Source organism: Eretmochelys imbricata, chromosome 1 (assembly GCF_965152235.1).
Source record: "Eretmochelys imbricata isolate rEreImb1 chromosome 1, rEreImb1.hap1, whole genome shotgun sequence".
Lineage (NCBI taxonomy): Eukaryota > Metazoa > Chordata > Testudines > Cheloniidae > Eretmochelys > Eretmochelys imbricata.
Window position 1 is genome coordinate 330,612,050 of NC_135572.1, and position 27,881 is coordinate 330,639,930.

Genomic DNA, 27,881 nt, shown 5'->3' on the forward strand with positions numbered 1-27,881 from the left:
GACTTAGTCAGCCTCTCCACCAAACTCCAGTTCCAAGATGACTGAGTGTTCAGTAGCTAAACTTCTCATATTGAGAAGAGGTCAGCCCTTCACCAAAAGAGTTATGGACAATGGGTAATCTGTGACTGGGGCCTCTGCGGATCTGGGACCCTTGGTTCAGAGGAAAAAGAAGACCAAGACAAAGCATCTTTCACTGCAGGAGAAAACTCCTCAGTCAAGAGATTCATCTTCAGATTGGGAATTTATGGATCTGAAACTTGCCAGAGATCTGTACCTTAAGGCCTCTCTGTATCATCGTATTGTACAACATTATGGTTCTGGAAAATCATCTGATCCAAATACTTCATCTTTCTCAGTTCCATCTATAGTCATTACAGCACAGGTATTCTCTGATCCACCTGGCCCCATAGATTTTTTCGGTTCCACGCTGAAAAACTGGAAAACTAAGTGTGAAAAAGTATTTTTCAGACTCCTTTCCTCCGGACAAGAGGCAGAGTGCATGAAGAGGCACTGTAGTGCAAGAATCTGCAGAAATACTAACTCTGCCAGCTAAGATTCTTATTGGGTTGCAGAGGTAGACAATATCTCCCATATATCTACTTCAACTTCCAACTTCAGTTGTTTCTTCTATCAGCTCCTTGTTAGATCCAGGATCAGAACACCATTCAGAGGAAGATCTGGATCTGGTGGTATTTGTGGATCCACAACCCTTTCCTGTCTTATCCAAAAATTGCATTTCTCATCTGGATTATCAGCAGGTCCCCTATCCTCAGTACTATGACACCATGCTAGAATTGAAGAGTTGGCAGGATTGGCATATGCCACCTTGGATATCCTGGCTCAATCAACCTCCCTTCATATCTTAGTCTTTGGATCCATGTTGAGACAGAACTACTCCTGTGGAGCTGGGATGTTCAGAGCCTAACCCTGCAGATCCAATGATAAGAACTACGGCTCTACCATTGTCCCTGACGCTCTTTATGAAGAACAGCAGGAATGAGATTCCCCTTCTCAACAACTTGAACTCAGCAACTCGAACAATAATTACCAGGTGTTTCCTCGCCTGATGAAATGTGGGTGTTGCATCAGCTTAGTCTCTCTTGGAAAAACACTATTCAATGTCATGAGCTTATTAGCTGAATGGTTACTACATAAACTTCACATCTGCCACAGATGAAGCTCCTCACATAGTCTTTGATATATTTGGTAGTACCCCTACCAACAAGGTTTCTTTACCAGTCTTGGAAGGTCGCTTGCAACCAGCAAAATCAATATGGAAAAAACTCTCATCTTGCCAACCTATTTCCAAGAAGAGAGGCTATATCAAATCCCGTATGAGTGTTTTTCATGCTTTTATGCTTCCTGCTCCTAACTCCCTAGTCGTGGCAGCAACAGCACAGAGGTCAAAAGCTGGGTACTTACACTCCACTCCTAATGATAGAGAAGGGAAAAGATTAGATTCTTTGGGAAGGAAACTGTTTTCTTAGTCTTCCTTGATTATGAGGATTGCTAACCATCAAGCAATCATTACCAGTATCAATTTCACCTATGGGACAAAATTTCATTCTTTACAAAGAATATTCTGGAGGAAGATTGAAAGTTAGCTAACGCCGTTATGAAAATGTGGGCCAAAAACGTCCTTAGAGGCTCCCTTGACATTTCAGATGCTTCTTCAAGATCATAGCCTCTTCTATATTTCTTCATAGGCTAACTTGATTCTGATCTTTTTCTCTCCCCTTGTTACTAAATCAAAGATCAAGGATCTCCCATTTGAGGGAAACAATCTGTCCAGTTCTAAAACAGACGAAGCGTTAGAAAAATGAGATCTATATCAAGGATCTCTAGGACTCTTGCAGTCTTTCAGGAGGATTTCTGCATCTTGTTTAGATACTGGAGACAATGTTATATACCCTGTTCATCTTCTTCTTACTACTCTTAAAGACAAGACTAGTAGCAACAGCATCCTCCTCCTTCTCAGTCCCAATTAAGAAAAAGATCCTCTAAATCCAAGATGAGATCAAAGAACTTTTCTACTACCACTACTTCTTTAACTTCTGTTAGACCTGAGGTTTGACATTACAGCTGAGAGCTGAAAACCAATCTTACACAGTTCTTCTGTAGCTTTCTGTCTCATTTTTACACCAAATGTTAAAACATCACTACAGACAGATGGGTTTGGGATATTATTAAAGAGGGCTACACCATCCAATTCAAGACCATCTCTCCATAGCACCCTCCTGTTTCTTTTTAGGGACCTCTCTTATGAGACATTTCTGAGATCAGAAATCCATTCTCTTCTATTAGAGGGAGCAATAGAGGAGGTTCTGGAAAACCTCAGGAATCAAGGTTTTTATTATAGATATTTCCTCTTTAAACACACACACACACACACACACACACACACACGATATTTTAAACAAATTCTAGATATGAATCTAGATCTAATTAAACAAACACACCAGGAAGTTCTGCTTCAGGATATTGACTCAGTTCAATTTTCCCCTTTCTTTCTGCTCAGGATTGGTTTGCTGCTCTTGATCTCAAGCATGATTACTTCCATATCTTTATTCAATCTTCTCACAGGAAATACCTTTCTTTCGCCCTCGGGCAGGACCATTTCCAATACTAAGTTCTCCCCCTTGGCCTTTCTGCTAAACCCAGAGCTTTTTATAAAATGCCTTTCTGTAATAGCAGCCTTCCTCAGAAGACAAGGAATTTTCATTTTTCCATATGCCAGTGACTGGCTTCTGAAAGTTCACGCCAAAGATGAGTTGAACCTAGTAATTCTTTTCACACAGTCTCTGTTCCAAAAACTAGGTTTTCTGATAAACAAGAAAAAATCCATAATGTATCCAGCAAAAACAAACAATCTCCAAACTCTTTCACAGGAGCAGTTCTCAACTCCAGAGTAGTGAGAGCGTACCTCCTAGAGCAGTGGTTCTCAAAGCCGGTCGGCCACTTGTTCAGGGAAAGACCCTGCTGGGCCGGACCGGTTTGTTTACCTGCCACACCCACAGGTTCAGCCGATCGCGGCTCCCACTAGCCATGGTTTGCCGCTGCAGGTCAATGGGGGCTGCAGGAAACAGCACGGGCCAAGGGATTTGCCAGGTAAACATCCCCACACTCCCATTGGCCTGGAGTGGCGAACCACGGCCAATGGGAGCCGAGAACGGCAGATTTGAGCCACGAAAATGGCCAAACTGAGGGCTACTGTGAATCTCTGAGGCAAGCAAAATCTGCCAATAAGCGCAGGAACCACCAAGGCAGAGGAGGAACTTTGTCACACACCCTACATTCTTACCACAAGGCTCAGAATGAGTCTTCTTCAACGCTGGGTTTCAAGAAATTTCAAGCCAAAAATGTGCAGTATGCACATGGTGCTTACAGTCCCAGCGAAGGCCTCAGATGCTCTCCTGTGGAGACTGAAGCCCATGAATCTACTGAAAAGAGTGATGTTCAATCCATTGCCTATTTCAGTAACAGCTAGAACAGATGCTTCCAAGAACAGTTGGAGTGCGCATCTTAGCACATTAATAGCAAGGAGTCTGTGGAATCTGCAACAATTATAACTTCATATCAATGTCCATTTAGCACTCAGATCCTTCCAAATTCAGGGCTCTGTGGTTCAAGTTGCCAAGGACAATGACAGCGATGTAGTATGTAAATAAACAGATCATTACAACTTTGCCGAGAAGCAATAAAACTATGGAACTGGTGTATATGTCACAAAATTTATCTAACTGCATTGCATATAGGGATCTCAGAACTAACTAGTGGACCAACTGAGTAGAGACTCTTTGCAGAGTTATAAATGGTCTCTGAAGCAATCAGTGATTCAGGACATCTTCAATCCTTGGAAATTTCCAAGCATAGACCTCTTTGCCATCAGCCTCAATACCAAATACCACTTTTGTTCAAGAGCAAGGACAAAGTAGTGCTCTGGCTGCACCCAAAATTTTTACCTAAAATAATTTCTGATTTTCATGTTAATCAGTGATGTATTAACCTTCCAGTATTCTTTTGAAAACTTCATAAGAGTGAATCAAAGTTACATTGTTTGGATGCTAAAAGAGTTTTAACTAATTATTTGGATAGAACAAAAATGTTCAGGATTGCTCATAAACTGTTACCTATTCAGATAATTATAAAGGAAAAGCTTTTTCTGCTTAAACTAGATGGGTCAGACACTATATAGAAGAGAGTAGAAGAAAGCATCACAATCACTTCTGCTGCTATTAAAACCCATTCTACTAGGGCAGTTGCTACTTCAGCAGCATACTTCAAACACCTCCCATTAATAGAAATTTGTAAAGCAGCCAAAAGGAGCTCAATACATCCTTTTACTAAAGATTATGCATTAGACATAGCTGGTAGGTTTGGCACGACAGTTCTCCAATCTCTCTTTAATTAGGACATCTTGTCCCACCAGCCATTTTACTATATACTGTTCGCCAAACTATTGAAAGAGTGGGAATATGCAGAGGACACTTGAAGAAGAGATGAAGGTTACTTCCTTGTAAACTAGGTTCTTCAAGATGGGACTCTGCATATTTGCACTCCCCCACCCTCCTTCCCTTCTTCTGTGGAAGTAACAGAGGCAGGATCTGCTGCCGTGGCCCCTTTTACAGCAGGGCCCTCAGAACATGATGAAATGCTGAGGGCAGAGGCAGAAGGGAGCACACGAGCAAGAACACCAGAGGCACTGCTTACCCCAGGGACCACCATGCAGCTGCACTGGTCAGCACCTATTCCAAGAGGGTGAATGTGCTGGGTCCATCTCAAAGATCCTTGGTTACAAGTAAGTAACCCTCATTTTCCTAAAAACTGCCAGGATAGCCCTTGTGTTGGGTCCCTGATATCGTTGGCTTTAACCCTGAGGAGTTTGGATGTACCCCTGTGTTTTGCATGCACTAATATTGCAATTACACACCCTACCACCCAGCACTTTGTCATGTGCATGTGCTTCTTTGGCGTTTCTTTATGGGGTCTCTTCCTTGGCACTGCTGGGGCAGTAATTGTCTGTGCAGGAGCACAATTAATAAACCGCCTGGCCTTTAGTAACCAGGAGAACCAAGTGACCTGTCACTTCTTTTGAAGCAGTTCTCAGACCACTGAATAGCAATTGCTCCTCACATTCCCAAACAGGCTATTTATTTACATGAGTTCCCTGCCCAGTTGGGAACGTGTTTAATGAGGAGGGGAGCAAACCAGCAGCAGGCAGTGATTCTCCCCTCATTAGACACTGGCAAATATGGTTTCATAATGTCTGCAGTCTCCAATCCAATTACTTGGGTTTTCATTAGCAAAACTCAGCCTAACTGCTCTAAAAACAGCATGTGATTGCACCTGTGAAGGAAGGCTTGAACCTTTCAAAGCTTAGTTAATATCTCTGAATCCTGACAGATGCCGAGGTCGCAAAACATTTCCCTCTGTGCTGTCCCTGGTTTGTTTTCTCGACCCACAATTTTGAAATGCAGCTTGTAAAATAATCAAAGCCCAGAGAAGCATAATACAGAAATGGTTCAGACAGGTTTCTTACCACTTATTTTGTTCCTCTACCTTACAGTTCATTCCTGCTCCCGACACATTACTGTTTTAGAAAATGGTCAGAGTACAATGTTGTGTGGCTATGTTGCGTGACTGGGATTAAATTCCAAACCATGCTATTATATTCTAGTACAATAGATCGCTACAAGCTGCTCTAATTTACTCCTGGCTGCCCGTGGCCCAATGGACTATTCCAGCACCCAGGAATAAATGGAATGCCAGCGTGCTCCAGCTACATCCCCATTTCACAGGCCACACATCCTATGCCAGGAAATGTGGGTGGGTGCCAAACAGCCACTAGACCAGCTCTGTCCCACCGCTGGGTTCCTGCTGCACAGGGGAATTCACCAGCTTTGCAGCCTCTTTTTTTGTGATGATTTGCAATGCAGTGGCATTGTAATTGAAAGAAGAATTGAACAGCTAGCATGAGAGCACACACTGCAGCTTTTCTGCCTCACAATTGTGGGTGTACCATGTTTAATGCATTGTAGGAAAATCTGGGCAGCCGTGGATGGAGCATCCAGAGGCATACACATACACAGAGAGTGGCATCAGCAACACTTAGCCCTGGTCTACACTGGGGGGGGGGGGGGAGGGGACCGACCTAAGATACGCAACTTCAGCTACGCGACTGCTGCCACTCCCCCGTCGACTCCGCTTCCGCCTTTCGCGAGCTGGAGTTCCGGAATTGATGGGGAGCGTGTTCGGGGATCGATTTATCGCATCTAGGTGAGATGCAATAGATCGATCCCCACTAGATCAATCACTACCCGCCGATCTGGTGGGTAGTGAAGACCTGCCCTTGGAGACTAGCACTCTGTGACGTCCTACTACACACACAGCTAGTTGGAAGGAAGACCAGCCAAACAAGCTACATAGCTTAGTTAGGAATTCCTGTCTGTCCAGAAAAATAACAACGTTGAAAACTGATTACAATAAGGAAACCATGTGCTAGGACAGGCTTCTATCTGTCTCCCACAGTTTTTACATGGCCCCATCATTGTAATTTCTGAATGCTTAAGCTTTTGACAAGGGGAATGCATGATTAGCAGCCACAGCACCTGGCTGCATTAGTAATGTTGCATGTGCACATAAGGTGTGTTTAGAGCTAGGTATTTCACTAACTGGGTAAAAAAATTCCTTTAAAAGTTATATTGTACACAAGACCTCGTGGAAGATACCAAGCCGGGAGGGGTTACAAGTGGTTTGGAGAATAGGATCATAATTTAAAATGATCTGGACAAACTGGAGAAATGGTCTGAAGTAAATAGGATGAAATTCAACAAGGACAAATGCAAATTACTCCATTTAGGAAGGAACTTTCTGTTGCACACATACAACATGGGAAATGACTGCCTAGGACGGAGTATTGTGGAAAGGGATCTGGGGGTCATAGTGGATCACAAGCTGAATATGAGTCAACAGTGTAACACTGCTGCAAAAAAAGTGAACACCATTCTGGGATGTATTAGCCGAGTATTGTAAGCAAGACACAAGAAGCAGTTATTTCACTCTACTCCACACTGATTAGGCCTCAACAGGAATATTGTGTCCAGTTCAGGGTGCCACATTTCAGGAAAGATGTGGACAAACTGGAGAAAGTCAAGAGAAGAGCAGCAAAAATGATTAAAGGTCTAGAAAACATGACCTGTGAGGGAAGATAGAAAAAAATGGGTTTGTTTAGTCTGTAGAAGAGAAGACTGAGAGGGGACATGAAAACAGTTTTCAAGTACATAAAAGGTTGTTACAAGGAGAAGGGAGAAAAATTGTTCTCCTTAACCTCTGAGGATGGGACAAGAAGCAATGGGCTTAAATTGCAGCAAGGGAGGTTTAGGTTGGACATTAGGAAAAACTTCCTGTCAGGGTGGTTAAGCACTGGAATAAATTGCCCAGGGAAATTGTGGACTCTGGATCATTGGAGATTTTTAAGAACAGGTTAGACAAACACCTGTCAGGGGTGGTCTAGATAGTACTTTGTCCTGCTATGAGTGCAGGGAACTGGATTAGATGACCTCTTGAGGTCCCTTCCAGTCCTGGGATTCTGTGATTTTTTAAACAAAGCACAGTATACAACACTGGTCCCTACAGTGATGGTAGCTAATCATCCAAACCAAACAAGGTTCTTTTTCCTTCATGCAATTTTAGAGGATCCCTTTCCCCTTGGCAGAAACAAAAAACCGGAAAGATCTTGCCTTTTCTGGAATACTAATGTAATCCATTGGTCACTATGTGTTACAGGCCTTCCTCTGTGCCCAATCTGCAGAAGAGATGAGTCTATTATAGCCCAGCTAGAGACCCAGGACTCTTTGGCTCAAGCTGTAGCCGCTCATGCTTTTACCTCTGGAGGTCCATCAGACAAACAGAAACAAACCGAGTTCTCTCCTTACCGGAGTGCAAGTGGAGTTATCCAGTCCCACCGTAGGAAAAGAGTAATATTTCCCCACTCCAACTCATCCTTTTTCTATTTTTATGTAAATTTTGCAGTTGGTCTCTGTAGCTGAAAAATGGTGATTTTGCAACATGAATAAATGGGGACTAAGATATTACCAGCAAACTTTGTTCCTCTTGGTCATATGGGGAGAACATTAATGTATTTCTAGGGCACTGGTCATCATAGTATCTGATTACCTAATCCAGGTCTGTGGTATAGAAGCACTGTTGTATTAATCCAGTGTTTCCCCGAAATGCATTTGTGGTCGGCGTCACATATATTATGGGTACAGCCCTATCAAATTCGTAGTCCATTTTGGTCAATTTCATGGTCAAAGGATTTTAAAAATAGTAAATTTCATGATTTCAGCTATTTAAATCTGAAATTTCACAGTAATTGTAGGGGTCCTGACCCAAAAAGGAGTTGCGTGGGGTGGCGAGGTTATTGGGAGGGGGGTGGTATTGCCTCCCTTATTTCTACACTGCTGTTGGCAGGGCGCTGCCTTCAGAGCTGGGCAGCCAGCCAACAGCCACCACTTTCTGGCCACTCAGCTCTGAAGGCAGCACAGAAGTAAGGGTGGCAATACCACAACCCCCCCTAAAATAACTTTCTACACCCCCACCCCCCACAACTCCTTTTTGGGTCAGGACCCGCAATTCGAGAAACTCTCATCTCCCCTGTGAAATCTGTATAGTTCAGGGTAAAAGCACACAAAAGACCAGATTTCGCAGTCCGTGATGCTTTTTTCATGGCCGTGAATTTGGAAGGGCCCTAATTATGGGCCACCCTTTATGCTTGTTCTCTGCCATCCAGCACTTTGAACAAGAAGCTGGCTGTAGAGGGAAATCCTAATCAGTTTCAGTCTCCTGCCAGCTCCAAGTGTAAAGTGCTTGATGCCAAACAAAATGACACAGCTTATTCCCAGAGAGTCAGTCTTGCACTGCATCAGAGGCTTGTCACATCACTCTTGTCAGCTCCGTGTGTGCGTGGGCGTGCGCATACACGCTCAGGCATGTGCAGAGGTGCATGAAAATGGGGAAAATTACAGAATAGAAAAACAAAAATGGATAAGAGACGAACTGAAAGGAAGAGAAGAGAAAGAGAGGGACTTGGATGACAGGATAGGGAAACAAAGAAAGGAAGACGCGGGGGCGGGGTAAAGGTGGCAGAAGAAACACCATGGATCTAAGTAGTGACATTCATAATTTTTCTCCTGATAATTACAGTGGTTACCATTCAAATCTTTACAGTTGGCTTTGCAAGCCATTAACATTACCATGGTGTTGATTCTACTTCTTACAGGGAATATAGTGATGTTATTTGTTTACAAAGGCAAAATTGTAAAGAATTTTGTAGCGACCACAAGACCTAGAGCAACAACATTTAGAGGGGAGCAACCAGAATGTGCATTTTGGTCACCCTACTGTATGAGATATAAAATAGTCTATGTATGAAGCTGCAGTGGGCCAGATACATATAAAGATAAGCCTGGATGCTCCCCCTATTCTCTGCCTTCTGAGATACCTCCTTATGCTATTGGTGCTCAGACAATATTTACTTTTTTATAAAACCCCTGGGAAAATCCTGTACACAGCTTCACCCTGCTCTTACCCCTCTTTGTACGTCAGTTTGTTTCCTCAGCTGCAATGATAACAATAAGTTCATGTTAGAGATGGACCTGAATGTGATCATCAGATCCAAACTACCTTGAACCTTCAGAAAATTTGGATCCAGATCAGTTCTGGGATCTGTCTTCATGTATTCAAATGAAGTCAAATACTATTGCAGATTTATATTATTAAGCAAAAATACCTGCTTTAATCATGTTAAAGGAACAGACTAATTTCTTCATTACTGCTTCCTATGTTCACAAACTCTCCGACTCACACAACTGAGTGAAACAAAAATCAAAAAGGATTAGAATCTCTCCCTGTCTTTCTCATCCAAATGCATAATGAGCGCCTGTAGGAACCGGAACGTCTCCCATGAATCTAATAATTTGCAGGTGGCAAAAAAGGGGCTACAATCAGAACTCCAACATTAATGAGGATAAAATACTGTTAAAAGCTTTTTGTGCTTTGAAAAATGTTATGATTATTGCTCTGTGCAAGAAAAGTACAGGGTAACCCTAGGAAGAGAGAGCGGGGAGGGAATAAAAATAAATATTAATCATCGACCTAGCAGACTTGGGCTAAACAGGGAGGAAAATTAAATCACTGTCCTATTGTGATTTTGGTTATTAGGTGTTGGGAGGTGATCATATACTGTTATAAGAACCCAGATATATTGATAGAGAGAACTTTTCCTAGAGAACTTAAATAGAAAATCCATCTCTGCTATAGAATTCTACAGTTTGATTCAAATGCCTATAGAAATGCTGATCACATTCACTATTAAATTATATAGATTCTTTGAACAATTTATATTAGTCACATCCCAATTAAAGCCTATAGGGTTTTTACAAAAACTTTGCCCAGATGGAGGTATAAAAGTTTTGCCAATAAGCTCCAGTTTGATGTAAACATAACTGATGGACAAATTTATAATCAAATTATCTGACAATACGGATAATTAAGGGTTTCTTTATAGTACATGATCCTGTGTGCCGCAGCTAGTTCTCTACTAACCTCTGTGTATTGCTGTACTACATATTCAGGAGTTGGGCCAAGAAATACATAGAAGTCGAGGATCCCTCCAATGGTGCGGAAGGTTAAGGATGGATTTGGACTCAGAGTAATATCTGAAAGAAGAAAACAGAAGTGTTGCACACAATACAAATTGCCTCAGTGCCAGTCCTATGCATTCTGAACCCTTCAGTGCACAGCTGCCAAGTAGGTTAGCCAGACACTTACTTTAAGCACATATCCCACCCACACAGCCCACAGAACAAGTACAAATCGTCTATCTTCCAGCATCACAAAACAGAAACAGGCACCCTTGCAAGGCGGTCCTGTCTTACATGGATGGCACACTGTATGGACAAAGCGAAATAAGGAAATGTGTATAACAGTAGTAAGCTACCATGGTGCTGTGAACTATATTTCCAGATTTATTCTATTCTGCACAATAACAAATGCACATAAAATATATTGCAAGGTTTTGTGTTTCTTAATTTCATTTATAGATAAAGGAATCACCCACATGCGTCTAAAGCTCCTCTATAGAATATATACACATCTAATTTTTTACTGGAAGTCATTGCCTGCCAGAGAAATTGATTTCATAGCTTTAGTGAAGATTCCCCTTTTCAAAATTTACAGTATTAGATTAATACAGTGAGGTGACCATGGTAACATGCAAAGCTATTCTTCTCAGATTGAGCACAATACTAACCTAAATTGACTTATTTTGCTGGTGTCAGTCCCAGAGGAAATTTCTATTGACTTCAACTTTCTCTACCCTTGCATCTAGTTTTAAAAAGTTAATCAATCATATAATTTTAGTTGAAAGTGTATATTTTACCTTGTTTTACAGGAATTGCAATGAAGTCTCTTTGAGAACATAATAATGGTCCCTGGAAACTCACTTATGATATGTGTAATATTTTAGAAATCCTGTCACATATTTGTATGTTTAAAAGTCATTAGTGAAAAGAGTTATTTATATATAACAGAAACAATTTAACATCTTTCTATACTTAATCTATATATGTATGGATCATATACTGTATTACCTTGTGCATTGGAGTTCAGTAAGAGGATACCATGAGTATTTGAGTCATTCTCGATGCACATATAAAAAGGATGAACTCCATAAAGATTGGTAAATGGCTGAAACATCAAAAATGGATTACATAGAGCTTGTTTTGCCAGTCTTTCACAATCTTTGTCAACCAAAAACACATACACAGACAAGGACATTTATTAGTTCATAGCTGAAATGGGTTATTTGCATAACTAATGTAAAGCTTCATCAGTAGAACAAGAGATATTTTTAGCCTCAACATTGTCACTTTTATCTTATCTTATTTAAACTCTTAGCCATGGACTATAGCACTCTGGCATTCAGGCAAATGCTCCTGAATGACCAGGCTAAGAAATTCACTGCTAATGAGAATATATCATTGACAGACCAGCATTTAAGCTGCAACTCAGCCAAGCATTTAAGAATGTGCCTAATTTTAATCCCCTTGAAGTCATTCTTAAATGCTTGGATGTATAGGGATGAATTTAAGAATGAGCTTAAATACTATGCTGAATCAGAGCCTTGACACATGGAATATTTTTTACTAGGAACGAAGAATGTTTCTTATGCCAAGTTTCCAAATCACTGTAAAATACCCAGTGATCTTACTATTTAGCTAATTATATTTTGTTGTATTTCCATAACATTTTATGAAACCCATTTTATGTTCTTTGCTGTTAATTCATAAATAACACCTCTGGTCATATAGTGATGCTATTAATCTGGTATTATTTTATTTTGCAATTTAATTTTTACAGTATGATTCCAGCACCAGATGCTGCATTAAATGACTTACCGTTGGTGGCTGGTCTCTGGAAAACATTGCATAATTAACAAAATTCATATTGTGCTTAAAGGATGGATGTTCATGTTCACCAAATCCATAAACAGAGGTGGATGGCACAATGGTGGTAATCTGCAGATACTGTCTGGAAAAAATTAAATCTCCAAGTGATGTGTCCCACCTGTGTCAAATACAGAAAGAGTCTGAACATGATTAGTTTGCTCATTCCTTATATTCATCACTTTAACATCAAGTTGGAATATTGGAAATTTTGTTGCATTTCCTGCAATAGTAACATATACAAATGCAACTTACAAATTAGTTCTGTGTGTGCTTCTAATGTGTTTAAACATATATAGTATATAAAATGAGTAAAAGGAAAGCATTATATAAAGTACTGTCACTGAAATATGCAGTTGCTCTTGCTATTTCTATGACCAGTGGGACATATTGAAGACTGTTATCACATGGTGGTGTCTGCAATGTCACTAACAATAACAACATTTAGTTGCAATCATCTTTGATTAGCGTATAAAGTCCCATTGAAATTAATGGGATTACTTGTGTGCTCAAACTAAAGCATATGTTTAATGCTTTGTTGGATCAGGGCTGAGGGCTGGATCAGAGATAGATCGCTGACTTTAACAGATGTGAGGGTGCATGGTACCCTACAAGACCATGTCTTTAAATGACAGAAAGAAAAGGAGTACTTGTGGCACCTTAGAGACTAATCAATTTATTTGAGCATGAGCTTTTGTGAGCTACAGCTCACTTCATCGGATGCATACCGTGGAAACTGCAGAAGACATTATATACACAGAGACCATGAAACAATACCTCCTCCCACCCCACTCTCCTGCTGGTAATAGCTTATCTAAAGTGATCATCAAGTTGGGCCATTTCCAGCACAAATCCAGGTTTTCTCACCCTCCGCCCCCCCCCCCCCACAGACTCACTCTCCTGCTGGTAATAGCTTATCCAAAGTGACCACTCTCCTCACAATGTGTATGAAAATCAAGGTGGGCCATTTCCAGCACAAATCCAGGTTTTCTCACCCCCCCCTCTTTTTTTTTTTTTTTTTTTTCAAAAAAACACACACACAAAAACTCACTCTCCTGCTGGTAATAGCTTATCCAAAGTGACCACGCTCCCTACAATGTGCATGATAATCAAGGTGGGCCATTTCCAGCACAAATCCAGGTTTTCTCACCCCCCACCCCACACACACACAAACTCACTCTCCTGCTGGCAATAGCTCATCCAAACTGACCACTCTCCTTACAATGTGCATGATAATCAAGGTAGGCCATTTCCAGCATAAATCCAAGTTTAACCAGAACATTTAACCAGAACAAGGGGGGGGGGAGGTAGAAAAAAACAAGGGGAAATAGGCTACCTTGCATAATGACTTAGCCACTCCCAGTCTCTATTTAAGCCTAAATTAATAGTATCCAATTTGCAAATGAATTCCAATTCAGCAGTTTCTCGCTGGAGTCTGGATTTGAAGTTTTTTTGTTGTAAGATAGCGACCTTCATGTCTGTGATTGCGTGACCAGAGAGACTGAAGTGTTCTCCGACTGGTTTATGAATGTTATAATTCTTGACATCTGATTTGTGTCCATTTATTCTTTTACGTAGAGATTGTCTAGTTTGACCAATGTACATGGCAGAGGGGCATTGCTGGCACATGATGGCATATATCACATTGGTGGATGTGCAGGTGAATGAGCCTCTGATAGTGTGGCTGATGTTATTAGGCCCTTTGATGGTGTCCCCTGAATAGATATGTGGGCACAGTTGGCAACGGGCTTTGTTGCAAGGATAGGTTCCTGGGTTAGTGGTTCTGTTGTTTGGTATGTGGTTGTTGGTGAGTATTTGCTTCAGGTTGGGGGGCTGTCTGTAGGCAAGGACTGGCCTGTCTCCCAAGATTTGTGAGAGTGTTGGGTCATCCTTCAGGATAGGTTGTAGAACCTTAATAATGCGTTGGAGAGGTTTTAGTTGGGGGCTGAAGGTGATGGCTAGTGGTGTTCTGTTATTTTCTTTGTTAGGCCTGTCCTGTAGCAGGTGACTTCTGGGAACTCTTCTGGCTCTATCAATCTGTTTCTTCACTTCCGCAGGTGGGTATTGTAGTTGTAAGAATGCTTAATAGAGATCTTGTAGGTGTTTGTCTCTGTCTGAGGGGTTGGAGCAAATGCGGTTGTATCGCAGAGCTTGGCTGTAGACGATGGATCGTGTGGTGTGGTCAGGGTGAAAGCTGGAGGCATGTAGGTAAGAATAGCGGTCAGTAGGTTTCCGGTATAGGGTGGTGTTTATGTGACCATTGTTTATTAGCACTGTAGTGTCCAGGAAGTGGATCTCTTGTGTGGGCTGGACCGGGCTGAGGTTGATGGTGGGATGGAAATTGTTGAAATCATGGTGGAATTCCTCAAGGGCTTCTTTTCCATGGGTCCTGATGATGAAGATGTCATCAATATAGCGCAAGTATAGTAGGGGCGTTAGGGGACGAGAGCTGAGGAAGTGTTGTTCTAAGTCAGCCATAAAAATGTTGGCATACTGTGGGGCCATGCGGGTACCCACAGCAGTGCCGCTGATCTGAAGGTATACATTGTCCCCAAATGTAAAATAGTTATGGGTAAGGACAAAGTCACAAAGTTCAGCCACCAGGTTAGCCGTGACATTATCGGGGATAGTGTTCTTGACGGCTTGTAGTCCATCTTTGTGTGGAATGTTGGTGTAGAGGGCTTCTACATCCATAGTGGCCAGGAGGGTGTTATCAGGAAGATCACCGATGGATTGTAGTTTCCTCAGGAAGTCAGTGGTGTCTTGAAGGTAGCTGGGAGTGCTGGTAGCGTAGGGCCTGAGGAGGGAGTCTACATAGCCAGACAATCCTGCTGTCAGGGTGCCAATACCTGAGATGATGGGGCGCCCAGGATTTCCAGGTTTATGGATCTTGGATAGTAGATAGAATATCCCAGGTCGGGGTTCCAGGGGTGTGTCTGTGCAGATTTGATCTTGTGCTTTTTCAGGAAGTTTCTTGAGCAAATGCTGTAGTTGCTTTTGGTAACTCTCAGTGGGATCATAGGGTAATGGCTTGCAGAAAGTGGTGTTGGAGAGCTGCCGAGCAGCCTCTTGTTCATATTCCGACCTATTCATGATGACAACAGCATCTCCTTTGTCAGCCTTTTTGATTATGATGTCAGAGTTGTTTCTGAGGCTGTGGATGGCATTGTATTTGTGCTGGAAATGGCCCACCTTGATTATCAAAGTGGTCACTTTGGATAAGCTATTGCCAGCAGGAGAGTGAGTTTGTGTGTGGTTTTTGGAGGGGGGTGAGAAAACCTGGATTTGTGCTGGAAATGGCCCAACTTGATGATCACTTTAGATAAGCTATTACCAGCAGGAGAGTGGGGTGGGAGGAGGTATTGTTTCATGGTCTCTGTGTATATAATGTCTTCTGCAGTTTCCACGGTATGCATCCGATGAAGTGAGCTGTAGCTCACAAAAGCTCATGCTCAAATAAATTGGTTAGTCTCTAAGGTGCCACAAGTCCTCCTTTTCTTTTTGCGAATACAGACTAACACGGCTGCTACTCTGAAACCTGTCTTTAAACGACAGCTTTCTCTCATCTTTGACTTTATAATACCTGCATAAACAGATCAAATTTGTTCCAAACAAAGGACATTTATAGATATTTTTATATTTATGATTTTGTTCTGGTTTCTTTCATTAGTTTTATGCATTTATTTCTATTGAATCATCTATGGACAAATACACATTTTAATTCGGTGTTACTTCATGTTTGCTGTTACTAATGCTATAATGAGCTGTATACATACTCTGAAAGTACATTGTACCGCTATATGACATGAATGCCATACTTATATATGTATATAAGAACTGTGATTTCGTTACAATAAATTAAAATAAAAGAACCAAAACCATAGAAGGTGGTAGTGGAGGTACTTTCACATATTCATAGATCCCAAGGCCAGAACGGACCACTGTGATCATGTAGTCTGACTTCTTGTATACACAGACCACGGATCTTCCCCAAAGTAATTCCTAGTGGCCAGTGCATATATCTTAGAAAAAATCCAATCTTGATTTTAAAATGGTCGGTGATGAACAATCCACCACAACCCATGGTAAATTGTTCCAGTGGTTAACTATGCTTACTGTTAAAATGTGCGCCTTTTTCCTGTGTGAATATAAATACAAATATAAATATTAAATCCTTTAATATGAATTATTTGTTAACAGCGGTTTTGGTAAAATTAAATGGAATACCAAATTAGCCCATAAACTGAAGGGCCATAATCCATTTAATGTAGATGTAAAATCTTAACTACAATTTCTGTTAAGAACTTTTCATATAGGCCTGGAGTCCACAGCTTGGCCTGGGACATGAGGGCTAGCTAACAAAGAACAATACGTGGCTAAGAGAAAGCTGGGGTAGACAGACAACCTTGTGCATTTCAAATCGATTAGTGGAGTCAGCATGACTCCAGATGGTGAGCTGTAATTGGCTGTCCTTAGCGCGAGTTATAGACACATAAAACGCTAAGAAGGGCCTCAAAGTTAACTCCCTGATGCAGGAAGGAGATAGTGGTACAATACCCCTCAGATGCCAGAACAGAGTTCAGGGAGAGGCCTAACATGATTGACATGAGTAATGACACCCTCCACTCACAGATGTATGCCAATCCCAGTTCACAGAAATGCAAGGATAAAACTATAAACAATTGTTATTGTTAAATACTAATTATTACTTTTTTGCTTTAAATCTCCAGGAATGTACCTCTTGGTCAACTGGAGAGCTGCTACCTCATTCCCCTGGACCCCAAAATTAGGATTTAACCTATATACTTTAATAGAAATAGTTTAAGGGTAATTACCTATGTGTTAGCAATATGTTAATTTGAGCCATGGGTGGAGCCATTGTGTAATCTTTTAGACCCTTGGCTTATTGTGCTTATCTCGTCTTGCTACTAGAACCTGTCCAGGGGCTTGGGAACTCCCTCCCCGTCGCTTCTCTCCACCGATGGCACCCTATATAATCTATTGTAATTACTTGTTGGGCAGTGCCTCTGAGCCTAATAAGCAAAGTGATACTCCGCCAGTGCTGTGCGTAATAAACTCCTGTGCTTGACTCCACACAGTGTCCATTTCTGTTCCTTCAAAACTGATTATGTGGAAGGTTCTGTGTATTAGCAGTGAGCATAGTACTATAGCCATTTACTGTAGCACATCTATAAACTATCCTGTTTGAGAGCCAGGGTTTATACTGTTTTCACCAGACCGAATTTATATTTCTTACCCTGGGACAAACTTTTTACTGTTGTGGGAAAGAGAGTTGGGTTAAACAACTGGGCCTATGTTGCACTCCAGGCAGTGCCCAGGCTGCATCCTCCATCACTGGGAGAGCAGAGTCTCTTGCCCTTACATAGAGCTGCAATGGGGCATGGGAAGGCTCCTTGCTCCCTCCCCAGTCTACTGCACCTATGCAAGGGTTAGGTACAGTTTGGGCCTAGAGGGAGAAGCCAAGTGTACCAAGCAATTATTGAAAATTAAGACAATGTATTTATTGGGCCTCTGTGTTTTGGCAGTACTGCAGTTCTAACAAGCTGGACCCATGAGGATTTTCTGCCACTGGTGACTTAGTTGTTACACATCATGTTCGTGCCTTTGCCAATGGAAACCCCCAAGCCACTGGGAAAGGTGATTTTTTCTTTTTTCCTTGGAAATATGTATAAAGTATCACCAAGAATTAAAAGGAACCCTTTTGAAAACCAAGGCTTTTCTGTGAAAAGTTACCCTATATGGGAATAGGTATCAGCTCATGGGCTGTGTGCCAGGCAAAACTAACATGATCACCCAGTTCAGTCAGGTACTGGGTTTCCAGTGTCAATGTTCGGAGAAAAGGATGGTCAAAGAACTAAAAAGTAAATGTAGCCAGAAGGAAAGATGTTGGGAAGAACTTGAATAACTGCCTTAGCCCATTGAGCACTCTATGTGATGCCTACTCAGAGAACATGAGGTTTCATATTTCCTGGTATCTGCATTCAAACACTGACATTTCCGATTTGAAAGTAATTAGCATTACCAAGGGATTACAAGTATTTGCTGTAATGGAACATGAAACACAGCGGCTCATGTATTGGAACACCAGGTTTTCTTTATTAACTTACTATGTATTCAGCTACTTCATGGCCATATGTTGAACTTCCCTAAATAAGCCTCTGCTCTCTCTTTTCCTTAATGTTAGGTAACTTCTGATTGCTGCCATTGCATTCTTTTTTCCCTTCTCCCCTTTAAAAGACAAAAAGGCAGGACTTCCCTTTAAATCCTCCCCTCCCCAAGCATTCTACAGCCTTGAGCCCCGCTAGTACATTAACGTTGTAAGCTGCCAGGATCCATTACTTTACAACACTGCAATATTCTGAGGGTTATTTAGATTAAAAAATGACCATTTAAATGAGACACCCGCCTTTATCACTCTAAAAACCTTTGGATACAATAAAATAAAAATGTTATATTTGCCTTGTGACAGTGTTTGTTTACTCCAATCTGCTTTAAAGCAGGATGAAAGCCAACAAAACAGAAGGGAATATAAAATCATACAGTGTTTGTAGGAATGTGCTTGAATCTCATTAAAAAATTACTTACTAAGTACAATAGTACACTGAAAAATATACCCAGCCCCCTTTCCACGAATAAGGTCAGTCTAAGAAGTTTGTGTATTTTCACATAAATTGATTGGTTTGAGAGAATATTACATGGGAGAAAAGTCTAAAAAATTCAGATACAATATTCACCATCAACAATTTAGCATTTGCCATCAGTTACACACAGCATTGTCTATGAATACCAGAGCATCTCCCTCAACTCAGGAGATCTCCCTAGTAAAATGTTTGGAAAATATTAACCTTTTAGTAGTTTCTATTGTATTTCTCAATCTTTGGAAGTATGAGGAGGCCAAGGTATTTTGATAGCTGTGATACTTCATACTAACTGTAGAGCTGCCGTTCCTTTAGGTATCACTTCTGAAAACATGTGCTCCCTTCCAAACACTGTGCATAAGGCTTAAGAATAAGCCTTTCTATTTATAGTGTCTCATCTGGAAGAAGACTGACTCAGGAGCCAAAGGGACAGCATGAAGTTTGCATTTCTGGCTGGCATTCAAGCTTGTAGCATGAGAACAAACAGTAGGTCCCCTTTGTGCTACCAGCTCAAAGTGTAACTATAATGGATCAGTGAAATGCCTTTGAAAATAAACAAATGAAATAATGCTTGGTTTATTTAAGGGAGGACTATATAATACCTTGTGGCATTTCAAGTATGACTAAAAGTCAATGGAATCAAGTTTGTTGAAATATGGTCACTTATTCCTTGAAATCCAAGCAATTATTAAATGTAAAAAGATCCCCTGGCCCAAGAACATTATTACATGTAAATGAACATCTGGTGCTACTAAGATGTCTTATAAACCCTCAGAGATGTGTGGACCCCATTTTAGTAGAGAGATTGGGTACAATTTTCAAAAGCACCTAAGTGATTTAGAAGCCTAAATCCCATTTTAAAAAGCCACTTAGAATTTAGGAGCCTAAATCTCGAGGACGTTCAATGAGGTTCCTAAAGAATTTCTGAAAATGACTCAGGAGCCACCTCCTCTCCAGTTCCCTCATCATCGAACATCCTTGTGGCAACTCCAGGCACTGATGACTTGGAAGAGGAATACTCAGAAAGAGATTGGTATATTTCTAGTTTTCTTGTCATGTGAGTTAGTAAGAAGCAGGGAGGACTGTTAGCATCGTGTGACCAGCAGGTTTTCCACAGAACACTAGTGGTCCATTGACCACAGTTCAACAACTGCTGAGCTAATACCACTTTTGATAATTAATCACAAAATGTAGTTACAATGATTGATTCTGTTCTGTTCAGGTTCTTCTACTGCACCCATCATCATCATATCAGAGCATTTTCCAGAAGTGCAATAACCCAGACAACTGCATTTTTGTTTTGAAAAGGAATTAGGCAAACATTACCTACATCCCCCTTACCCATGTATAAAAATCGTAATGATTATAACTCCAAAAATACCCTGTAAGAATAATGGCTGTTACAAACTGGAAGCAAATATGAGTTACACAAGTTGCACACAATTTGCCTATGTTACTTTCAGCAAAATTGCAGTTTGAGACAATAGCTTTCGAAATCATTCTGATAGCTTCCCTTCTAGAAAATCTTCTCATGAGAAATGGTGTCTGTGCTTACTACAAGAATCAATACAAAAGCCAGCTGAACTCTGCAGCAGCAGTTTTGAAATTAGTGACAATCTTGATTAGGATTTGATTATTTGTTGCATGTCCTCTGAAGTGTGGTAACTAACAAAGAACTGAATGCTCTTAATAGAGATAACAGAAAATTTGACTGGCTTGGAAAGATGCTCTGTCTTGCATTATTCTTATTCTATCATGCAAGAAAAATTGTTTGGAGCACATATATTAACTGGATCAGACACATGGGCCATCTAGTCCAGTATCCTGGTCTCCAACAATAGCCAGTGCCAGATGCTTCAGAGGAAGGCATGAAACTTGTTTGCGGAGGAAGTTTTTTGGTAATATTGTAGGAGAATTGGTTTATATTCTGAGTCATTTGGGTTGATAGCCCTTATAATTTTTTAATTAACTGGTATGACTATAGCTGGTTCTTATTATACAAATCTGTATCCTACCAAGCTCTCTGCCTCAATAATATATTGCAAGCTCCACAGGATAATTATACATTGTGTAAAACATTATTTCTTTGTGTTATTTTTAAATTTGACACTTTTAAATCTGTTTGGTATTTGCTTGTTGTTCATCTCTGCTGAAACCAAATAGCCCCAGGCCTTTTACTCTCTCCTCAAAGAGAAACCATTCTATGCCTCTGATCATTTGCCCTGCTCTTTTTCATTGCTGCTGTACCCATGGAATGACAAAAAAGGAATATGACGTTCAACATGACACCATATTATTGAGTAATATAATGGCATTATCTGTTCAGTTTTATTTTCTACCCCTCTCTTACAACACCCTTACATTTTCTTAGCTATTTTGACTGCCATTGGGCCCTGAGCAGATGTTTTCACACCTCTCACAAAAGCTTCCCACATAGTACAAAGAGCTGTAGTAATGGCTGTAAATAATATTCAGGAACATATATATCCCCTAAATTTCCATCCTCTCCCACCTGCAATATTTTCAAGTATGACATTAAATAACTCCCTGTAAGGAGACCTTGCGTACACATATGATAGAGCTGGAAGGGATTTTTATACCCTACGGACAAGACAACAGGCCTGATATCCTCTTCTTCTTCATCTATCATACTAATCCACTGTGACGGAATTTAAAGCATAAATACACATCTATTGCATCTGGGACAGAGACTGTGGTATAGAAATGATGGATGAGAAATAAAAATATAGATATTAACAAAAAATCCACAGTGGTTCTTCAGCACAGAATGTACTTAACTCTACATGGATTACATTCATGGCATTGTGCTATAGGAATTGTGGGATTATAGGGACTTCTAAGCATTGTTAGTGGGGTTGTCCAAAAATGAAAAGCTGCTGACAGAGATAAAGTGCTCTATGTGAACAGGTTTATGAAAAGTTGGGATAGTTTTACAATGGAAAAGCTTTCAGCAGGGACCCATGAAAGCTACAGTGGTGTATATGGATTTGTGTTGTCTAGACACCATTTACCATCTACTGAGATGCTGGGAATACAGCTTGGAAACGTGTAATTTGGCCTGGTTTGTTGTTATTGATTACTTTGAGCAATATTGGTGTTTACAGAGAGATTAATGATCAGATCAACCCTTTATTGGGATTCCAGGGATTTGATCTGCTGCAGCTGGATATGCAGGGTGTTTTGTGTCTTAAAAGGGGTTCTTCCTGAGTCACTGCCTGTCCCCAGAACTTCTGAGAGAGGTGATTCCCAGGAGGTGACTCTCTGTGCTAAAACCTGGAGCTATATTACCTTTACTATGGATTTCACTGACAGGTGGGGGGGGGGGAATGATGCAATCCCTTCCAGCCCTACACCTGTCCCTCTTCCTACTTCCCCTGGGTGCTTCCTCCCACCCCCACCCCCATGCTGAAATATGATGGAGAAAGGGCAGGAAAAATGCCACCAAGCATCTGACCCCTTCACTTCCTAGTGGAAAGGGCTATGAACAGAGGGTCTCCTCCACATGGTTAGCAGGGTGATAAGGTTCATTTTCATATGAGCAGTGGGTGTAGGCTTAAAATAGACCCCCCCCAATTAAGCTAAATAGAGGGGTCCTTGGGAAGGCCCAGCTGAGTTGCCAGCTTTGGTAACAGACAATTTTTTGCAAGGCTGTGTCAGCAGGACAGAAGCACATTGGGTCACAGCGTAGTCTTGAACGGACAAAGAAAATTTCCACTTGCTAACAACAGGTGTCATCAACCAGTGCCCAGCAAAGTCCAACGGCAATGACCAAACCATGTTCAGCACAATTTTAGAAATGAGTTTTAATCACTGCTTCTGAAGCTGTGTAGAACACAGCTCTGACCTTGGCAACACATGGAGACATGCCTGGCACCCGTTCAGCTGCACTGATTGCTCACACCCATCATCGGCAATGAGTAATTTTCTTAGACAAAGCTTTTTGGATGGTTGTTCCTGCAGCAGCAAAAGGGACAGGACACAAAGAACTGATTGCTCCATTTATAGGCTTCTTGCTTTAACCAGTCTGGACTCTTCTGCTTTTTCTGCACAATAGGATTTAACCACTGGTTCAGCTGAGCCTATGTTACCACTGGTGGGAGCCCTAATGTAGAGAAGGTTCCCATACGGCTAGACCTGTTTTTACCAACATGTTGTTAAAACTGCTTTCACCAGGTTTAAATAACCTAGTGGTAAAAATGCCAGAAGCTACTGGAGTGTCTTCTACACTATGGCTCCCACTGCTTCTCTCACTGCTCCGGCTGCACTGGTGCAGTGGGAATAATTTCGTAACATTCCCTGCTGTAGAGACAGTTGCTACTATCAAATAAATAGAAAACATCATGGCTTCCAGATCAGGAAGTATGGAGTAAATTAACATGTTGAAAGAAGGATACACACACAGTTCTCCTGAACTCTAATGGAAGTGGTGAGTGTAAATCCCTATATTGGGACAAAGAGATACTACTCAGCATCCAAATTCACTCATTTAGATCAGCTCGGATGTGTGAAGAGGTGCTTTTTTGTTAATCACACAGGCAATTCAGCTACAAAGGGGGTACAGCTGTGAGAGGAATCTTTTCCTGCTGGAACGAGACCCTCCCATCTATAATCAACTTGCTGTGCCTTTTCCCAGAAGCAGACCGTTTTCCTTTCTCATGCACTATATGCAAACATCAGTCTCGGCAGTGATAATGTTTCATTAATAGTATTGTCTTCAGTTGCCGGATAAAACCATTAACCATGGCAATATTAACATTTAATCGTTTTTTTTAACTGGGTGGATTTCAGAAGAGCTTCATCGCCTGGGGTAACACAGCGTATGCTTTTCCAGTGGCAATTTTTAACAGCAATGGATTTCTACTGAAATCTGAACTATTGATACAGACGTTAGCCAAGGCTGCCCTCTATCTTCCTCTCCTTTCAACACAGCCCATTCTTTCACAGAGCTTACACTGTCATTAAGCCCAAAGTTTCAGAAGTGAGCACTATATTTAGGAGTCCCTTTTTAGACAGATACTGCCTGGTCTTCAAACGCCCATAGCTCTCAGTAGCTCCCATTGAGAACAATGGGATCTATAAGGAGCTCTTTTGAAAACCTGCCAAATAGGGCCTGATTTTCAGAGTTGCTGAGCACCCACAGCTCCCACTGGAATTGTGTGCTCTCAGCACCCCTGAAAATAAATCCTGCAGGTATCTCAAGTTGAGACCCAAAGAACCAGCTTGTAGTAATTTTTCAGTAAGCATTCACTTCACATATGGTAATTCCAATTAATGAGCCTTAATCAATCCTTACAACAAAAGGGCTACAGAGATAATCTCTTGGATCAAAGACAGGAAAATTGGACTTTTAACTGGAACCTGCTATCAACACAAAGCCATTAATTCTAAATGAGGAAATAAGCAAATTTTTGCTATCTCACTGATACATAGAACACTAAATTTACAATACCCTGTTAAAAAACAAAACAAAACACTTTTACAAAGTTGGCTATGAAACTTGTAAAAGATGTCACACAAGATAGCTATTTAGAAGAGCGTCCAGCTAATTAAAAATAAAGCCCAGTATTTACATTTGCAGACTCAACATATTTTATAAGCTGTATTCGCAAGGACAAATTCCTGATGTGAGACACAAGAGGGTGTAACACTTAGTGAAAACAACCAAAACATGTTTTGAAAATGTTCAGTCTCCTCCCCATAAATTGTGACGCTCCATTTCTTGCCAGCAAAATGTTTATATTCTGAGTCTGTTTAACAACGAACATCTGAAAGAAATGGGGTTTTATATGTTTTGTTTTCAATATTCAGGCTTAAGTTTTTGGGTGCAATTTTACAGAAATTATGGATAGAAATAACCAATGCCACATTTCAACAAACTTCTGAAAATGTGCTTGACATAAAAATTCCTGTGAGCAGAAACATACTTTTTCTGCATTTTCTCTCCCAACATTCTCATGCCTAGGGTACATATATTTATATGACCTATATTTCCTGCTTCTCCTACCTGAGTCATCTAATGATACCACAGTACAGTTTGTGACATCTTAATACATCATAACAACCAATCATATGATGTCATATGATAACACCGGATTGCAGCCTCACTAAATGAAGCCAGCAAGAGCATGCTGATTAGAAAGGAGTAAGTTACTCATTCCATACAAATATCTTGGTAACCATCATTAAGTGAAAAATAAGCAAAGAAGAGATTTATGACGTTAGAATGGCTGGAAAGTGACAATACAAAATTTGTGGTGTTTGCTGATGTATGGACATTTTTCCTTAAAAAAAATACACTGCACAAATTGTACAATTCAACTAATATTTTTGCACTGTTTTATCACGATTTCTCTAGTTTCCTTGGGCCTACATTTTGAAAAGTGATTAGTGTTTATGGGTGTCCAGCTTAAGACATTACAGGAGCCTAATTCTCAGAGGGTGAGTGATTAGCACTTCCTGTAAACCAGGCCCCATTAAGATGTCTCAGGTTGGGCATCCAGAAATGCAGGACCTCCAAACTCACTAGTCCTTGGCACTAATTTATTACATTGCAGACACACAGCATGCAGTGCCAGCTAGATTATTATTTGATAAGGAACAGATCTTGATTCTCTGATCAATCTTTCCTTAATGTTTAAGTAACTCTTGCATGTGTATATATCTTTATGTTTATAGTAAGCACTATGATAGGACTCCACTTCCTAATGGGACACACCTTAATCTACTAGATGCCATGTGTGTACACACACACACACACACACACACAAAATTCATGTTTGTGAGAGGAAGGATCATTTCTCTCTGTTCGCCATGTTAAACAAGCAATCATATGCAAAATCATTCTCATCTTGTCTTCCTTATTTTCTACACAAAACAATCTTAATGTACTTGTACTTACAGCACTGTTCCTGTGCTTTTCCTTATGATTTTAAACTGAAAGGAGGGCTGATTTATAAACTCGATGTCATAGCTGGTGTCAGCAGCAGCAGTGGATGGAGACTCAATCTTGAGTGGAACTTCAAATCGTTGGCTATTAGGATCATAAATCTAAATCAGCATGAGAGTAGGCACAAAGTCATTGGCTGGTTAGTTAGCTTAAGTTACTTGGATTAAATTTTTTTTTTCTTTTAACACTTACCTTAAACCTGAGTCGGTCTTTCGTCTGGAACTCCACATCCATGGCAACAGAAGAAATATCATTGCCAAACAGTGACATCATGATATTACGTTTCATCAGCATTAACCTACAAACACACTTAATTACCACACACCAAAGTGCTTAAGCACAGGAACACCCATATACAGGGCAAAACAGTGGAAAGGATTCAGTTCTATTAACCAATAGCAAACCTTCCTGGACTAGAACTTCCATAAATCATGAATTTGTTAATAGATATTGTTGGGGTGGGCAAAGGAGGATATTTTCCCCCAAAATTCAGCTAGATAGCATCGTCTTGTACCCTCTCGTGGAAGATCCAGCTATTCTACAAAAGGGGAGTGGGGAAAATTTATGCCTATGCATTTATAAATGAATTCTAGAATCAGAACCCAAAACGGTACATAGCTTTTAGCAGTCCAACCAAATGTGAATGCATAAAGAATGACTAAAGACTTAAACAAGCAATGGTGAAGTTTACCTCCAGCCTTTAGCTGTCTTTTGCAGCGGCCCAGACAGAGAGTACCCATATAGGCCATCTTCTGGGAAAGAGCACCAGGGGGCATTGGAGACTTTTGTAGAACACCAAATGCAGCCCTTTGCCTCACATGCCTCTTTTGAGGCACCAAGCTGAGGGTGGCAATCAATGCGTTTCTGAACTGGAACATTGTTAGGGCAAGATGGATCTTCAACTGAGTCATAGAAGCAAAATGGAACATTCGGCGCACTAGTCTCACACCACCGGCAGCCACGACTTATGCAGGAGGTTTCAGTAGCTCCAGGTTCTGGATGACAGTCCTGCCGAAGGTCCTCAGAGATTGTTGTTGGGCATGTGCTTGAGTGAAAAGGCTGAGCTAAAACTAAACCAGGAAAGGAAATGGACAGTGAGCATCAAAAACACAGAGGAGTTCAGAATGAAATAATGCAACTTGCTTTTGTGTAGCTATAGCTAGAACACATGACGCTTGTGATGGATGGGACCTGAAAGCAGCATCTTCATTGTTCAAACAAGAGAATATAGTTTTTCTAGACCTCAAGAACAATGTGCTGTATTTTTATTACCCAGATGTGGATTTTTTGGAGGGCCATTGTAATTATTCCTCCTGCTGTGGTTTCTTGTATGTAGGCAGCTATGTGTTGTTACTTTGCCCAGTGCCTATTGTTCTCAGCTGAAGATGGAGTAGATTTGAAATATTTGTCTGAAGACAACTAGTGGATAAAGAAATAAATAGTATTTTTATGGAGGCGTGCAGCCTTGACTCTGGAGTCAAGGCTCACAGTCAAGGCTGCTCTGAGATTGGCCCTTAAACAAAGGCTAAAAATCCCCTGTTTCATTTTAATGATTGAATTTGATGTATATTTACTACTATTAGTAAAAAGAAAAGGAGTACTTGTGGCACCTTAGAAACTAACCAATTTATTTGAGCATAAGCTTTCGTGAGCTACAGCTCACTTCATCAGATGCATACAGTGGAAAATACAGTGGGGAGATTTTATATACACAGAGAACGTGAAACAATGGGTGTTATCATACACACT

At 40.8% G+C, this 27,881-nt stretch overlaps 1 protein-coding gene across 1 annotated transcript; it reads right to left on the bottom strand.

Moving 5' to 3' along the window:
- Positions 1–309: 309 nt before the first annotated feature.
- Positions 310–26,402, bottom strand: LOC144258511 (sucrase-isomaltase, intestinal-like). The gene is made up of 6 exons (XM_077806841.1): positions 26,325–26,402; positions 26,085–26,233; positions 12,459–12,627; positions 11,652–11,748; positions 10,606–10,718; positions 310–510 (listed from the first exon to the last, which is right to left on the bottom strand). The coding sequence occupies exons 1-6, from the start codon at positions 26,400–26,402 to the stop codon at positions 310–312; spliced, it is 807 nt and encodes a 268-aa protein (XP_077662967.1).
- Between the last annotated feature and the right edge of the window lie 1,479 nt (positions 26,403–27,881).